This window comes from Myxocyprinus asiaticus, chromosome 33 (genome assembly GCF_019703515.2).
Source record: "Myxocyprinus asiaticus isolate MX2 ecotype Aquarium Trade chromosome 33, UBuf_Myxa_2, whole genome shotgun sequence".
Lineage (NCBI taxonomy): Eukaryota > Metazoa > Chordata > Actinopteri > Cypriniformes > Catostomidae > Myxocyprinus > Myxocyprinus asiaticus.
This window is the reverse complement of record NC_059376.1, coordinates 11,565,061-11,582,240: the sequence shown is the minus strand read 5'-3', so window position 1 is coordinate 11,582,240 and position 17,180 is coordinate 11,565,061. Positions and strand designations below refer to the sequence as shown.

At 37.5% G+C, this 17,180-nt stretch overlaps 1 protein-coding gene across 2 annotated transcripts; it reads left to right on the top strand.

Annotated features, from left to right (window-relative positions):
• The first annotated feature begins 329 nt into the window (after nucleotides 1-329).
• Nucleotides 330-17,030, top strand: LOC127423971 (DNA-directed RNA polymerase III subunit RPC4-like). Of its 2 annotated transcripts, none has more exons than XM_051668708.1 (9): nucleotides 330-477; nucleotides 4,086-4,267; nucleotides 4,377-4,420; nucleotides 5,022-5,176; nucleotides 13,644-13,765; nucleotides 14,533-14,719; nucleotides 15,748-15,998; nucleotides 16,197-16,349; nucleotides 16,610-17,030. In XM_051668708.1, the coding sequence occupies exons 2-9, from the start codon at nucleotides 4,109-4,111 to the stop codon at nucleotides 16,724-16,726; spliced, it is 1,188 nt and encodes a 395-aa protein (XP_051524668.1). In that variant the 5' UTR covers nucleotides 330-477; nucleotides 4,086-4,108; the 3' UTR covers nucleotides 16,727-17,030. The 2 variants fall into 2 exon arrangements, with proteins under 2 accessions (XP_051524668.1, XP_051524669.1); XM_051668709.1 differs by having other exon boundaries at nucleotides 344-477; nucleotides 4,108-4,267.
• The last annotated feature ends 150 nt before the right edge of the window (nucleotides 17,031-17,180 follow it).

The window sequence follows — 17,180 nt, the reverse complement described above, 5'->3', positions numbered from 1 at the left end:
ACCACTTCCATTATGTCTGTGACGGGGTTGTCCAAATCAGAAAAAATGAGAAAATAAAAAAAAAGGCTTTGATGACTGAGGAGGGAAAAATGAGATTTGTTGGATGTTTAATGTGTGCCGAATGCTATGGAGTATTTAGACAATTAATAATATGTAGTAGCCTAATAATAATTATACTAATAATTCCAAGCTGAAATATTACAGAATTCCATTAAAAACTTCACATAGCGAGAAAGCAGATGTTCAAGAACACGAGTGACTTTGATTCTGCGCAAGTAGTGGTGCAGTGTTGACGTTCACAGACAACATCATGTCGTCATTCAGGTCAAAGTACCACTGAGCGTGGAACCCCTCCCTAAAGAAACCTGCCCTGCACTTCATCAGTAAAATATCGATTTAGACTCGAACTGAATATTAGTTTGGTTTCTGTTGTAAGACGGTGGGTAACGAACATCCAAACCCAGAGTCAGCGCGCTGGTAAGTGTCGTGTCATGAGTCACAATGTGCTTATTTCACGATCTGCCAGTCTGGTTTTCTCGCCATGTGTTGCCATGTGTTTACGTAGAAAGTGCCGCCGGTGTGTCATTTTTATAAATGTATACATGTGTATACAATGTACACTACATGCATAAAATTGCGTTTTAAGTTGACGTGTCTGTGTGTCAGAAATCCTGAAGGAATGCAAGACATTTGTTCAGGATGTCTATGGGAATTTCTATTACACTTACAGAAACAAAAGTTGCATAGCATTGGAGTATTGTTTTGCTTCAGCTTTAAGTCTTTTATGATTACTGAAAAAGTGTTTTTTTTATTTTTTTTTATTGTTTATATATATATATATATACACATACACACACACACTCACACTACCGTTCAAAAGTTTAGGATCACTTATTCTTTATTATAATTATTTTTTTCTTCTTCACATTTTAGAATAATAGTAAAGTCATTAAAACTATGGAATAACATAAATGGAACTATGGGAATTATGTTGTGACTAAACAAAATCCAAATTAAGTCACCCTTTGCCTAGAATTTGCAGACATGTACTCTTGACATTTTCTCAACCAACTTCTTGAGGTATCACCCTGGGATGCTTTTTAAACAGTATTGAAGGAGTTCCCATCTATGTTGGGCACTTATTGGCTGCTTTTCTTTATTATTTGGTCCAAGTCATCAATTTCAAAAACTTTTTTTTTTTTAAATTCAATTTTAGATTTATAATGAAATAATTTAATATGGTGGCACAATTATATTTTTGTCTACAAAACTAATTTCAAACATTTAAGCATACACCTTCAGATCAAAAGATTTTTAAGATCATGAGAAACATTTCAGTCAAGTGTTTCAAAACTTTTGACCGGTAGTGTGTGTATGTGTATATATATATATATATATATATATATATATATATATATATATATATAATTTAAAAAAGTTTGCACACACACAAGAATATCTAGCTAATGAATAATTTTAGATCTGAAATTATATATATATATACACACACACACACACATTGGTGAGTAATGTACAGATTTTGCTCTTCACCAAAGTGGCATTCAGCTGATCACACTGTATATTCAGGACATTAATAATGTGAAAAATTACTATAACAATTTTAAAACAATTTCAGAACTTCTTAAACTACTTCAAAGAGTTCTCATCAAAAAATCCTCCACGTGCAGCAATGACAGCTTTGCAGATTCTTGGCATTCTAGCTGTCAGTTTGTCCAGATACTCAGGTGACATTTCACCCCACACTTCCTGTAGCACTTGCCATAGATGTGTCTGTCTCGTCGGGCACTTCTCACACACCTTACAGTCCAGCTGATTCCACAAAAGCTCAGTGGGGTTAAGATCCATTACACTCTTTTCCAGTTATCTGTTGTCCAATGTCTGTGTTTCTTTGCCCACTCTAAACGTTTTGTTTTTGTTTTTCTGTTTCAAAAGTGGCTTTTTCTTTGCAATTCTTCCCATAAGGCCTGCACCCCTGAGTCTTCTCTTTACTGTTGTACATGAAACTGGTGTTGAGCGGGTAGAATTCAATGAAGCTGTCAGCCGAGGACATGTGAGGCGTCTATTTCTCACACTAGAGACTCTGATGTACTTATCCTCTTGTTTATTTGTACATCTGGCCTTCCACATCTCTTTCTGTCCTTGTTAGAGCCAGTTGTCCTTTGTCTTTGAAGACTGTAGTGTACACCTTTGTATGAAATCTTCAGTGTTTTGGCAATTTCAAGCATTGTATAGTCTTCATTCCTCAAAATAATGATTGACTGACAAGTTTCTAGAGAAAGCTGTTTCTTTTTTGCCATTTATGACCTAAAAATACTGTGGCAACTCAAAAACAAACACTAAGACAATGTTAAGCTCCATTTAATGAACCAAATACCTCTCAACTGTGCTTGATATAATGGCAAGTGATTTTCTAGTACCAAATTAGCAATTTAGCATGATTACTCAAGGATAAGGTGTTGGAGTGATGGCTGCTGGAAATGGGGCCTGTCTAGATTTGACCAAAAATTACTTTTTTCAAATAGTGATGGTGCTGTTTTTTTACATCAGTAATGTCCTGACTATACTGTGTGATCAGTTGAATGCCGCTTTGGTGAATTAAAGTACCAATTTCCTTCCGAAACAGCAAAATCTGCACATTATTCCAAACCTTTGGCTGCCAGTATATACACACTACCGGTCAAAAGTTTTGAAACACTCATTCTTTATTATAGTATGTTTTTATTTTATTTTTATTTTTAATTTTAGAATAATAGTAAAGTCATCAAAACTATGGAATAACATAAATGGAACTATGGGAATTATGTTGTGACTAAACAAAACTGTGTTATATTTTAGCATCTTCAAAGTAGTCACCCTTTGTCTAGAATTTGCAGACATGTACTCTTGACATTTTCTCAACCAACTTCTTGAGGTATCACTCTGGGATGCTTTTTAAACAGTATTGAAGGAGTTCCCATCTATGTTGGGCTATTATTGGATTATTTGGTCCAAGTCATCAATTTCAAAAACCTTTTTTTTTTTTTAAATACATTTTAGTTTTATAATGAAATAAATTAATATGGTGGCACAATTATATTTTTGTCTACAAAACTAATTTCAAACATTTAATCATACGCCTTCATATCAAAAGATTTTTAAGATCATGAGAAACATTTCAGTGAAGTGTTTCAAAACTTTTGACTGGTAGTGTGTGTGTGTGTGTGTGTGTGTGTGTGTGTGTACATATATATCACACATTTCTGTGGGCCTTAAAGTAAAATTGTAAATAATTAAAATCATTTTTAACTATTGCACTGTCATTTCCTCATGTCCCCAGAGCTGCACGTCAAACATCTTTGACAAAAAATAAATGCTAAATTACTGGATTTCCCCACCCAACCCCCCAATACAATCAAGAGTTTAGTATTACATTCTCTCAATAACATGTACTAATTTGTGGTAAATGTGTCATTTTAACACTGATAGTGGAGGTTTTTTGTGTGTCCCTTGATTTATTGTCCACCTTGTTATGTCATGATACTATGACCTTTAATTGAAGATATATTTTATGAAATGACATAATGCACCGGAGGTGACATCGGCCATTCAGCAAAATTATTTTGAGTTATTTGAAGTTTGTAACTCTTTTGTTTTATTTATATTTTCCTTTATTTTGTGTGTCATATGTGGTCAAGCATAACATGTCTCCCCCTGTTATGGGAAGATATATTGGAAATTGATGTAATTTATAAATTTCAATATGTTTATGTTAACAGAAATAAAATCATCAATATATATTTACAAATATGTTTACCAGATATTTTTCACAGAACATGTAGTGGCTAATTTATTCAGTGAATGTCCACCCTGTTATTTTCCACCCTGACCCTGCCCATTTAACTGGACATCTGAATTGTTTTTGTTTTTTTCCATTTAGCTTAAACAGTATGACTAATAAAATCTTTAATGTCCCTTTAATGATAAAACATTGAGATACTTGTAGAAGTTTCAAAGCCAAAATGTAACTGAATTGTAGGAATGACCCTTCTATGTAATGTTACCACATTTGTGTTGTCTATGATAAGTAACAATTCATGCTTTGGCAAGAATGGACTTGTCAGGCTCTGGAGACTCCAGCTGGCCTCCACAGACACCTGTAGGGGGAGGCAGAGGGTTACCAATGGGTCGCAGGCTGCCTGCTTCAATCTCTTCAGGACGCCTGCCCACGATGCGCTCCAGAGACCTCACTTTAGGGGGTGTGAAAAAGGTAATCCTACATATGCAGCAAAACACATGGAATACATTTTAGCAGGTACCAGAAATTCCAGACGCAATACACTGCCATTTAAAGTGCTTTCTCATTCTTTGTCCCGCAGAAAACCTTCACCCCCAATATTATTGTTCGAAAATCTAAAGAAGAGTAAGTGACAAACTGCTTTATATCTGGCATTGTTTTACCAGTAATATATTGACCAATTAATTCATTGCTGATATTATAAATGCGTCAAAAACTGCATTCACAGTACATACACAGTAATATTCCAATACAGTATTAAAAGGAATATTCAGATGGTCATATTCTGATTATGTAAATGTCATGTAAACGTATTAACCTGATAGCCATTACCAGATTAAGCCAATATTATTTTTTTTAATTTTTTTATTTTTATAAATATGAATAAGACTGCTGGCATATTCCTGTATTAATCAGAATTTTGGGTCATGTAAACACTTTATTCAGAATATCCACCTTAACTGAATATTTACTGCTTTTACTGTCCAAAGTTACTAAAAGGCAGCAAGTGCATTTCCAGAAGAGAATATTCCATAAGCTGTGGAGCACGTAAACTTCTTTTTAGAATAAAATCTTAACCAGCATATGGACCTTAATCAGAAAATTAAGTACATGTAAACATGGTCATTGTTCTTTGCTCACAGTATGGGGTTGTTTTAACTTGTGTGCTTATTCATTTCTTTTTTCTTTTTTGTTTCTTTTTTTTTTTTTTTTTTTTGCATTACAGATTGAAAACTGATGAGAGACAGAGACTTGATAAGAAAAATGCAGATCGAGGCAGACAGCGGAATGGGCGGGGAAGAGGCCGGGGTCGTCCTGAGGTCATCCAATCACATTCCATTTTTGAGCAGGGTCCAGCAGAGATGATGGCCAAGAGAAAAGGTACATTAGGTCTCTGGGGTATGAAATTAGAATAATCATTAGGCTGAGTACCCATTGAAATGAGTCAGGGAATGTAACACTTATTACACGGCTCTTTTGAATAGGTGATTCTGATTGGTCAATCGGCGCATTCAGAGATCAGATATTTCAGATTAATGACTGTTGTCCGACACAACACTGTATAACTGACCTCTCATTCGGCTAATCTATGTTTCCGACATACAGTAGTTATGCTTGTGTCTCTCTCTTATCACTCTGTGGCCTCTACAAGTAAGCTGATGAAATGGTTTCAAAGTGAATCAGTATTTCATGCCTATGTATTTATTTTAGGGCTGTCAATCCATATAATGTTTTAGCCTTATTAATTACATTACATGGCAATTAATTAAACAAATTAATTGTATATATAAATACTTGCTGGGAAGGGCCCTCAAATAACAATAATTCAATATATAATGATTAAATAATTATAAATAGTTATATTTGAATAATTATAAATATATACACTACTGGTCAAAAGTTTTGAAACATATATATATATATTATTATTTTTTATTTTTTCACATTTTAGAATAATAGTAAAGTCATCAGAACTATGGAATAACATAAATGGAACTATGGGAATTATGTTGTGACTAAACAAAATCCAAAATAAATCAAAACTGTGTTATATTTTAGCATCTTCAAAGTAGTCACCCTTTGCCTAGAATTTGCAGACATGTACTCTTGACATTTTCTCAACCAACTTCTTGAGGTATCACCCTGAGATGCTTTTTAAACAGTATTGAAGGAGTTCCCATCTATGCTGGGCACTTATTGGCTGCTTTTCTTTATTATTTGGTCCAAGTCATCAATTTCAAAAACTTTTTTTAAATTAAATTTTAGTTTTATAATGAAATAAATTAATATGGTGGCACAATTATATTTTTGTCTACAAAACTAATTTCAAACATTCAAGCATACGCCTTCAGATCAAAAGATTTTTAAGATCATGCGAAACATTTCAGTTATGTTTTAAAAGTTTTGACCGGTAGTGTATATAAGTTTAATAATTCAGATAATTTAAGTTCATTACATTATTGTGGCAGATGAGTAAAGCATTAAAAAGACAATATAAAGGGGATTAATGGGTGATGCCATGCAAGAGTCGGACGTGTAAACAGCGAGCTCTGCACACTTTGCCAATTTTTTATTATTTTTATGTATTTTTATGTGAGATTCGATACACCCTGCTACATATCTGTTCTTTGAAGTCAACATGGCAAAGAATTCAAAATCCTCAGGCTCTGGAGATATTAAAAGACACTTACGTGCTCAAGCTGAAACCTCTGACAAGGTCGCAGATCAGGGACTCTGTTTGGATGGTGCGGCGGGAGAAATTCAGCATCAACTGGTGAGCATGTCTGTGATGCTGGCGAAGGTTGTTGCTGACTTACCGGACCTTGCTGTAATACGTCGATCGATTACTGCAATGGAAACTAAATTCTCTGAGTTGGTTACAAGAATCGGGGACGTTGAGAAATGGATTGATTATCTGGAGTCATCGGAGAGGGAATTAGCTGCTAATCCGCTAGTGACCAAAGTAGATTTGGAACGCATTTTGGAAAAACTGGAAGACCATGAGAATCGCAGCCGGTGAAACAACATCCAAATTGTTGGAATTCTTGAGCATGAAGAAGGCCGAGATATGGTGAAATTCCTAGGAGAGCTCTTCCTGAGTCTGCTCGACATAACAGGCCACAAGCTGGAAATCGAGCGAGCTCACAGATCCACTGAGGGAGACAGGCCCCGATCAATTCTGGCCAAATTTCTGAGATCTTGTGTTGCGTGAGGTGAGGAGCAAAGGAAAGATTTCTTGGAAGAATCACAGCATTTTCTTGTTCCCAGACTTTGTGAATTCGACAGGAGAGAAATGTGATCGATTCAAGAAATGCAAGAAACTCTTAAATCAACGGAAGATCGCTTTTGCACTGATGTTTCCAGCCAAATTGAGAATAGATACTAAGGATGGCCGCAAAATATTTACATGCCTGCAGCAAGCATTGTCTTTCATAGAGACAATGGGGTGAGTAAACCATTTGGTGATTTTTTTCATGTGGCCCCCGAGTGAATTGACTCACTGAGCATACACTGAGAACGCCCCTTTTTTTATTTTTTTATTTTTTTTTTTGTGCTGTTTCTGCTAGCGGCTGGAATTTGTTTTGTGGAGGAACATGTCTTCGATACAGTTTTGTGAATGAATCTACACGTTCTTTGTGTTTATTCTGCCTATTGGCTGGAGTTTGTATTCTAGATTATTTTCTGTTATGTAATTCTGTCTCACAAAATTTGTATAGAAACACCGGACTTGAGCAAACCGACGGCAAAGTTGTCTCAGGGGCTCTCGTACGCATACATGGACTGTATGAGTTTAGAGGGATGGACGCCGATTGGCGCTGTCGTGTGCGGGGTTAATGCGCACATTTTTCTTTTTTCTGTTTGTTTGGTTCGGGGGGGAAGTTCGGGATTTGATTGTTGCACTAATGGGGAAAGTGGTCTTTTATAATTTTATTTCTGACACAATCTATTTTTTCCAATATGTCAAAATGTCAAATGTTAATATGAGTGGATTGTCTCTCTCCACGTTGAATGTGAATGGGTTGGGGCACCCCATAAAAAGAAGGAAGGTTATTTCTTTTCTTAAACTTAAGAAATATGATATTGTGTTTCTTCAAGAAACGTATCTTTCTCCGCAGGAAGCTGAAAAATTTGGGAAGATATGGGGTGGACATGTTTTCTTTAGTGCTGGCTCAAGTAAGAGCAGGGGAGTCATTACATTTGATAAGTAAACATCTACAATTCAAATGTCTCAAACAGATTAAAGATAAATTAGGAAGAGTCGTTATTGTTTTAGCAGAAATTCAGGGGCAAAGGTTGATTTTGGCTAATATTTACACACCTAACGCTGATGATCAGGGCTTTTTTATAGATTTTGAAGGGATGTTGCAAGCCACTGGCACCCCTCATAATATAATATTGGGATGAGACTTTAATCTTTTGATGGACTCAGTCCTTGATCATAGTGAAGCAAAAGTGTGTAAGCCCCCTAGAGCAACAGTGACTCTTCGCAGGAGGTGTACAGATCTTGGTCTTACAGATATTTGGAGACTTTTAAACCCATCTGGGTGGGACTATACATTTTTTTCATCAGTCCATAAGATTTATTCTAGAATAGATTTTTTTATATATATATATATATATATATATATATATATATATATATATATATATATATATATATATCTAAATCCCTCATTTCATCTGTTGTTGATTGCTCAATTGGAAACATTTTAGTCTCAGATCACATCCTGGTGTGTTTGGAGGTGTTGCCACATACGGAAAAAAAGAAATCATATAGTTGGCGCTTTAATGTATCCCTTTTGCAAAATCCTGATTTCCAACAAATGTTAAAGGCTGAAATCAATGTTTATATGGAGACCAACTGGCCACAGTACAGTGTTGCCAACTACTTTAAATGAAAAGTAGCTAAAGCCTGCTAAAAAAGTCGCTAAAAGTCACTAGATGACGTCATGTGTTAATTAGCATATTCATGATGTCATCACGTCGTATTGGCATTGTGCCTTGTGTCAGCCCTTTACATCTGTTTGCTTCTCTCCTACTTTCTGTGCTCACATACTGTATTTTAATACAGCTGAATTCCCAATAAAGCTGTTCTCATGTACATATTTGTTCTGTTTCTGTTGTCAGACAATGGAACGAGTATGAAATAGTGACTGAAACGCTGCCCATTCAGACTACAAGTTAACCAGTAGTCACTTCCAAGCAATTTCCAAGCTGCTGCTCTGCACTGCTAAAATCCTGATTTTATAAAATAAGTTAAAGACAATGGCTGTGCTGTGATTTCAGCTATATTTACATGTAAAATGATCACTCAGAGAGAAAGTTAGAAGTGACAGAATGTCTTATTTTTTCTCTCACACAGCGCACAGCCTCCGTCTGTGTAACAGATAAGCAAGAAAAATAATGGTCAAATTAAATTGTTTAAATTAAAACAAAGGAGGAGCAAACCATACAGATTATTGATTGGTCCTTGGCAACTCCGTTTGCACATGTGCAGCTCATTCATGTCTGTGTCAGCTGCCGTGCAGTGAACTGAATGTGCTGCTCCTCTGTCTGCCACTCACTCAACAGAGTAGTCACAGATAGAGGTGTGCCTGCACCGGGAAAGCAAGACCTTGCGCTCGCATGGCAGTACTGGCGAGTCTTCTATGGAAAGTAGCTAAGATTTGTCCAAAAAGTCCCTAGATTTGTCGCTAGGTGCTTTTTAGGAAAAAAGTCGCTAAAGGGGTCTGAAAAGTCGCTAAATCTAGCAACAAAGTCGCTAAATTGGCAACACTGCCTCAGTAGCCTCTGTGGGCGTGGTTAGGGAGGCACTTAAGGCGGTTCTTAGGGGTCGGATTATACAGTATGCTGCATTCATCAAAAAATCCAAAGCACGAGAACTCGTGGAGTTGGAAGGGAATATTAAAAATGCCGAGGCAGAGCTGAAGTGTCGAATGTCGTCTGATGTCCTCAGAGAATGGACCCGATTGACATACAGATATAATACTATTTTGTCGCCGAAGGTGGAGTTTGGGCTATTCAGGGCAAGACAGTCATATTTTGAGTCAGGGGACAAAGCAAAGAAGCTTTTGGCTAGATATATAAAGCAGAGAGAGTCTTTTTCTACTCCGTGAAATCTGCTGATGGTGAAATATTTACCTCAGCCATTGATATTAATAATGATTTTAAAGAATCTTGATCTCTATAGTTCCATGTCTTCGTCTACTGGTGAAGATATTAGAAACTTTGTGGAACCATTAGATCTCTCTAAACTGATGACTGAGCAAAAAAATTCTCTTGATTCTGAGATAGCCTTGGAGGAGCTTGGCAAGGTAATTAGGGCCTTGCCTTCAGGCAAAGCTCCCTGGCCAGACAGATTTGCCACTGAATTTTTTAGATCTTATGCTACAGAATTGGCTCCACTTTTATTAGAAGTTTATACGGAATCATTAAAGAATGGAGAGCTTCTGCCAACTATGACACGGGCCCGGATCAGTCTGATTCTTAAAAAAGACAAAGACCCAAGCGAGTGTAAGAGTTACCATGCAATTTCCCTGATCCGGCTAGATGTTAAAATATTGTCAAAATTTTGGCTAACCAATTAAGTTATGACATCTCTTATACATATAGATCAGGTGGGGTTTATTCAGGTCGTAGCTCTTCTGATAATATTAGGTGATTCATCAATATCATGTGGTCAGTGGCGAATGATAAGACTCCGGTCGCTGCCATCTCACTTGACGCTGAAAAGGCATTTGATATGGTAGAATAGGATTATCTTTTTAAGGTTTTGGAAATGTAAGGGTTTGGGAGTACCTTTATTGGATGGATTAAGTTGCTTAATAGACACCCTGTAGTGGTGGTACAAACAAATGGATTAATTTCAGATTATTTTACTCTGGATAGGGGCACCCGGCAGGGTTGCCCTCTTTCCCCATTATTGTTCTGTCTTGCCCTGGAACCATTAGCAGCTGCGACAAGGAAGGAGGCTGATTTTCCAGGGTTGGTGGTGGGAGGGATGACGCATAAGCTTTTGCTTTACCCAGGTGATATTTCCTTTTCTAAGTTCTCAGAATACAGAGTTAATTGGTCTAAATCCGAAGCTTTAGTGTACTGCCCAGTGACGGCTTTTCAGCCGTTTGCCTTCCTATGGCCCAAACAGGGTATTAAGTATTTGGGTAGCTCAGTGGTAAAATACGCTGGCTACCACCCCTGGAGTTCGCTAGCTTGCTAGTTCGAATCCCAGGGCGTGCTGAGTGACTCCAGCCAGGTCTCCTAAGCAACCAAATTGGCCCGGTTGCTAGGGAGGGTAGAGTCACATGGGGTAAACTCCTCGTGGTCGCTACAATGTGGTTCGTTCTCGGTGGGGCGCATGGTGAGTTGAGCGTGGTTGCCGTGGTGAATGGCGTGAAGCCTCCACACGCGCTATGTTTCCGTGGCAATGCGCTCAACAAGCCACGTGATAAGATGCGCGGGTTGACAGTCTCAGACGCGGAGGCAACTGGGATTCGTCCTCCGCCACCTGGACTAAGGCGCATCACTACGCGACCACGAGGACTTAAAAGCACATTGGGAATTGGGCATTCCAAATTGGGAGAAAAAGGGGAAAAAAATCCCCCCCCCCCCTCCAAAAAAAGGAGTTAATTTTGACCCTTTAATAAAACGGTTTTCGAGCGATGTGGGCAGGAGGGGTTCATTACATTTATCTATGATTGGGAAGGTTAATGTTATTAAAATTAATTGTATTCCAAAATTCAACAACCTGCTACAATCTCTCCCTGTTGATGTCCCCCTCTCTTATTTCAAGCAATTTGATAGCATAGCGAAGGCCTTCGTTTGGAATGATAAATGTCCCAGATTACATTTCAACAAATACATAGGCGGATTGACAAAGGTGGGCTAGGCCTACCCAAGATTTAGTTTTATTATTATGCATTCGGTCTCAGATATTTGGCTCATTGGTAGCTTCCACCTGAGAGAGCCCCTCCCTGGTTTTGTATTGAACAGGAAGTTCTTGCCCCTATTTTGCCATTGCAAAGCCTTTCTATTAAACTAACCGGAGTAGTTTAGTCACACCCCGTTATCTCGCATTTGCACGCGGTATGGACAAAAGTGTCCAGAGTGTTTAATTTGGACATTTATTTAAATGTTGCCTCGAGCATATGGATGAACCCAAAATTATGTATTATTAAGTCCCCTTTCTGCTGGTCAGAGTGGATTGTGAGGGAGGTTAATACGCTCGGTGACCTTTGAGAGTGGAGTGTTGAGATCTTTTGAAAATTTGGTTCAACATTTTAGGATTCCCAGATCTCAGTTCTTTAGGTATTTACAGCTGCGCCATCTGCTCTGTACTGTTTTTGGGAGTAGCTCGAACCCCTCCAATGTGGCAGATACTGTGGAAGTGGTGATTACTGCCTTTGGAAAAGGTCATGAGGCATCAGTGCATTATTCCCTGTTAATTCAGAGTCTGTGGGACAGAGCTTTAACTTCTCTCAAGAGAGTATGGGAGAAAGATTTAAACTTGGTACTGGAGGAGGGAGTGTGGGCTAGGATTCTAAAAAACGTCTAAAAAATGCCCCCTCTATATTGTATAGACTTGGTCTCAAAGACACACCCACCTGCTGGCGGTGCCAATCAGAAGATGGGGACACAACCCATGTTTTTTGGGGGTGTGTAAAGATTCAAGAATTTTGGTTGAGGGTTCAGAATTTGATTTGTGATATGTTGGCTGCTTAGGATTCATTTTGCCCCAGGCTCTGTGTTCTGCGCGATGGGACGGTCATTGATGTAGAGTATGGTTTCATGAAGAGTTGGGTCCTGGCTGGTGTCATGTTCGGAAGGCAGGTCATCCTAAGGGGATGGAAATCAGCTGGAGTGCTGGGAATGTTTGGAGAGAAGGGTTTAGGTTCATGTAATGTAATTCTGTGTTTCCTGTTATGTTTATTTGATATGTCATTGGAATCAATAAAAATTGTTAATATCAAATAAGGCAATATAAATGTGCCTTTTGATTCCAATATATTGTGTATTTCCATGTTATTGAACATATATGCTACAGTCCACAGCAGTCCATTTTGCAATTGAATTCATCAATCTGTCCGAGATAGATTTATTTTTAGGGCTTTTCTAAGGACAAGTCAATGTACACATGCATCAGACGGACACTTTTGGAGTGCCTTTGGTTGCATTGCATCATAAACAGCTTTTTTAAGTCAAGTTAAACATATTTTGAAAATTAGAAAAACACGTCTCTCTGTGTTTAAATGCAAGAACGCGTCCTCATTTGTGCTGTCGCTAAAGCTGAATGTGGTATGTTCTCTGTTCTGCGCATTGCCTATACAGCTGGAGTTTCCCTTACTGCCCCCTGCTGAAAACAGGTGGTACTTCAAGCTTGAATTGCACCGAAGGTAGTAATATTCCTTATTGATCAATTGCGTAATTATTATTTATTTTTTTACAATAAATCGCACTGAATTAACGTGTTAAATTAACAGCCTTTATCTGGTGTGTATCCATCTTATAAGCAGGAAAAGATACAGTCAGAACGTCATAATTGCAAAATGAACCCCTTCACGATGATATGAGACCCTCGTCCTATCCAATTTTAGTGCCAGAACTATCCATTTTAAAAGATACATTTGACTGCAACAGGCAAGAATGTAACCAAATATATTTGGACCAAATGACATTTTGTCATTGAGAGAGCCATATTGATTGATTATTAATCAGACTATTGGGTCATGTCAATGTCTGTGCTAGTTAGTCTTTTTTTTAAAAATATGTACAGTTTTACATTAAAGATCCTTAGCATCATCTTGGGAGAATTCTGTGTCAACCCTACAATTTATTTTTCATTTAATTTTAGGTATATATGATGATACCAAAGAAACACCAAACAGTGGCCCATCCCCCATCATCAACATCAAAAAGGAGCGTGAGACAGAAGAGGAGACTAAAGAAATTCTACGCAAACTTGAGAGGGATAAGGTATGTTTTCAAAAGCAAGAAATAACTTATTTATTGGCAAGCTAAGTAACTGTAAATGGGTAAATCACACTAAACCTGTCAAGAACATGTCCTGTCATATTTCACCCCAAAAACAAAAGAGGTTTGCTTAAAAAATTTTATTTATTTGCATTGAATATTGATAGACCGAAATATTGGGCAGACAGATTAATCGCCGATATTTGGCCATTTTGCGGTTATCATCATTGGCCGATAACCGTGTTCGCTTGGCCAATTAACAGAAGTATTAGCCTAACTTTCCCTTGTGTCAGTTCCAAAATCAACCAATAGATTTGTCGATGGATAGTAAACACTTCCTGTTTTCAAGTGTTTTTTTATTTAATTTCAAGTTTATGCAAATTTGAGTAAATATTGCATAAAATAATTGTTTGCTTCACTTTAGAAATTTTGTGTACATCTGATTTGCTGTTGTTAAAATGTTTATCTGCAATTATTTCGGCCATCCTGCACTATAGATATCGGCATCGGCCATTGAAAAACCCATATCGGTCGACCTCTAATTGTGAATCCTATTTTCATGACAATTAATCACATCCCCTCCCCAAATTCTAATTTCTGTAATGCAAAAAATTTAATAAAAAATAGTATAGTTAACAAATAGTAATCAATAGTATTTGTTGAACTGCCTTTAATTTATGCTGATATAAGTTTGAGCATTCACCATTGAGAATGAGGAAAAAAAATGAGAACTTGTGTTACATACAGGTCTTTGGTTCATTGTGCCACAGTTTCTAGATGACCCTCACCTGAGAGGTGAAAGAGGAAGCTGTCCTGTGCAGCTGCCACTGGCTGTTTCCGGCTGGGTCTTCAAAGAGGAGTTTAGTGAAGAGACGAAGGACATCGACTTCAAATCAGAGAAGAACTCTTCAGATACTGAACCAATGAACACTGACAGCACTGGAGCCGAAGTGAAGGGTACGTTTATTAGATGTGTTATAGCATATACTATCTAGTATTTTGTAGTATGATACATGACACTGAGTGAGGTTTTCAAAGATGGAGTATATCTTTGTCCTCCGAACTAGAGACCAATCAGGCTTCTAGTTTTCGTCTGGTGGACTAAAAATTCCATAGATTTACATTGAAGAAAGGGGACAAGCCATATCTAGGGACTACAATATAATTTGGGGCTGTGCTTTTTTTGACTTGAGCCAGCAAGCAACCACCTAGAACATCCTAGCAACCAAACAGCACTGTTGCATCTTAAAGGGATCGTTCACCCAAAAATAAAAATTCTCTCATCATTTACTCACCCGAATACCATCCCAGATGTGTATGACTTTCTTTCATCTGCTTAACTCAAATGAAGATTTTTAGAAGAATCTTTCAGCTCTTTTGGTCCATACAAGCAAGTGAATGGGTGCCAGAATTTGGAAGCTCCAAAAATCATATAAATCAGCGTTTAAGTAATCCATAAGACTCCAGAGTTTTAATCCATGTCTTCAGAAACGATATGATAGATGTGGGTGAGAAACAGATCAATATTTAAGTCCTTTTTTTACTATAAATTATCCTCCCTGCTCAGTCAATCTCCCCTTTAACTTTAACTGTCACATTCTTCTTCTTGTGCTTTTGGTGATTCACATTCTTCATACATATTGCCACCTACTGGGCAGGGAGAAGAATTTCTAGCAAAAAAGGACTTGAATATTGATCTGTTTCTCACCCACACCTATCATATCACTTCTGAAGAAATGGATTAAACCACTGGAGTCTTATGGATTACTTTTATGCTGCCTTTGTGTGTTTTTGGAGCTTCAAAGTTTTGGCACCCATTCACTTGCATTGTATGGACCTACAGAGCTGAAATATTCTTCTAAAAATCATAACTTGTTTTCTGCTGAAGAAAGAAAGTCATACACTTTTGGGATGGCATGAGGATGAGTAAATGATGAGAGAATTTTCATTTTTGGGTGAGCTATCCCTTTTATGTCCCAATTTAGTCAAGCAGGAGCCTTTGGAAGTTCCCAAACAAAAGATGGTGGAGCCTACATTCAGACTGCCACCCTTGCCTGAGCCTGATCTGCTGCCTGATTTATTGGAGGTGTGGAATCACTGTAAAGAGGAGGAGCTTCTCTTCATACAGCTGCCAGATTCTCTGCCAGGGCAACCACCCACCAGTGATGCACGGCCCACCAAAACGGAGGTGCAGTCGAGTGATGGACAGGCCATGTTGCAGAAGACTGAGACACAGGTTGGCACTGGCTGCAGAAGAAGTAGATTTACTAATGGTTAAATCTCTTAGCTAGCCTGTGATGCTTTTCAAATGTATGGTTTTGAAAATTATTTCAAATATGATTTTATGGCTGAATAGAAGTTTATGAACAGTGAATTTGCATATCCATTTTTGCATGTACTCAAGTTGTTTTTTTCTCTTGAATGTATTTGCCAGGAGGAGTCGCAAGAAGAAAACAGTTGTTGTCTTAAGGATCTGCAGGAGGGTTTGGTGGGGAAGATGCTGTTAAGGAAGTCTGGCAAAGTACAGCTTATTTTGGGTAACATAACCCTGGATGTGGCCCTGGGAACCCCCTGCGCCTTCCTCCAGGTCAGTTTGACTCATCATCAGTATGGCTAAGGTTTTCATTCAAAATTTTAGGTCATTGAATGTCTGGGAGAATTTAATCAGAAGCCATAAGCCATTCAATGTTGCACTCATTGGAATTGCTTAAAGGGATAATTCACCCAAAAATGAAAATTCTCTCATCATTTACACACCCTCATGCCATCCCAGATGTGTTTGACTTTCTTTCATCTGCTGAACTCAAATGAAGATTTTTAGAAGAATATTTCTTTCTTTTTTGGTAGGAATTGGTATCGGTAAACACAGAGGGCAGAAGGGGAGATATGTCTGTACTAGGCCACATTAAACACAAGTTGGTGTGTTCACCTGACTTTCAGTCTCTTTTAGAAAACAGAGCTTGAGGAGCCGCAGCTGGAACTGCCAGTATTTCCGTATTTAAATAATCTCTACGTCTTCTGAACAATGTAGATCCATTTGTGAGACAATGTCATAAACTGTCATAAATGGAAAACTGAGTGAATGAATGAAAAATATTTATATGCTATGTAAGGACGTTTATTTGAAGAATTTGCAAATGAAGTCACATTCAAGTGGGCTGTATATGAGACACTATTACACTTGTAAATATTATGGGTTAGAATAAAAATTTTGTAAAAATCCTGTTTTGAGTGTGAAACATTGTTAATAAAAAGTGCCATAAATTGCTCTGTTCTTTCTGTCCACTTTTTTGTTTTGTTTACCAAGTCTTCATTTGGGTATTTCTATTTTCCTTTTCACAATCCAATTCATTCCCAATGGATAAAATCAAGTCTTGTCCTTTTTTTTTTTTCTCTGTATGTTGTTTTACTCAGAAGT

Coding starts and splice junctions, on each gene's coding strand:
- LOC127423971 (XM_051668708.1), top strand. CDS start 4,109: ATGGACTTGTCAGGCTCTGGAGACTCCAGCTGGCCTCCACAGACACCT. Junction 4,421..5,021: donor GTTCGAAAATCTAAAGAAGA/GTAAGTGACAAA, acceptor TTTGCATTACAG/ATTGAAAACTGATGAGAGAC. Junction 14,720..15,747: donor CACTGGAGCCGAAGTGAAGG/GTACGTTTATTA, acceptor GTCCCAATTTAG/TCAAGCAGGAGCCTTTGGAA.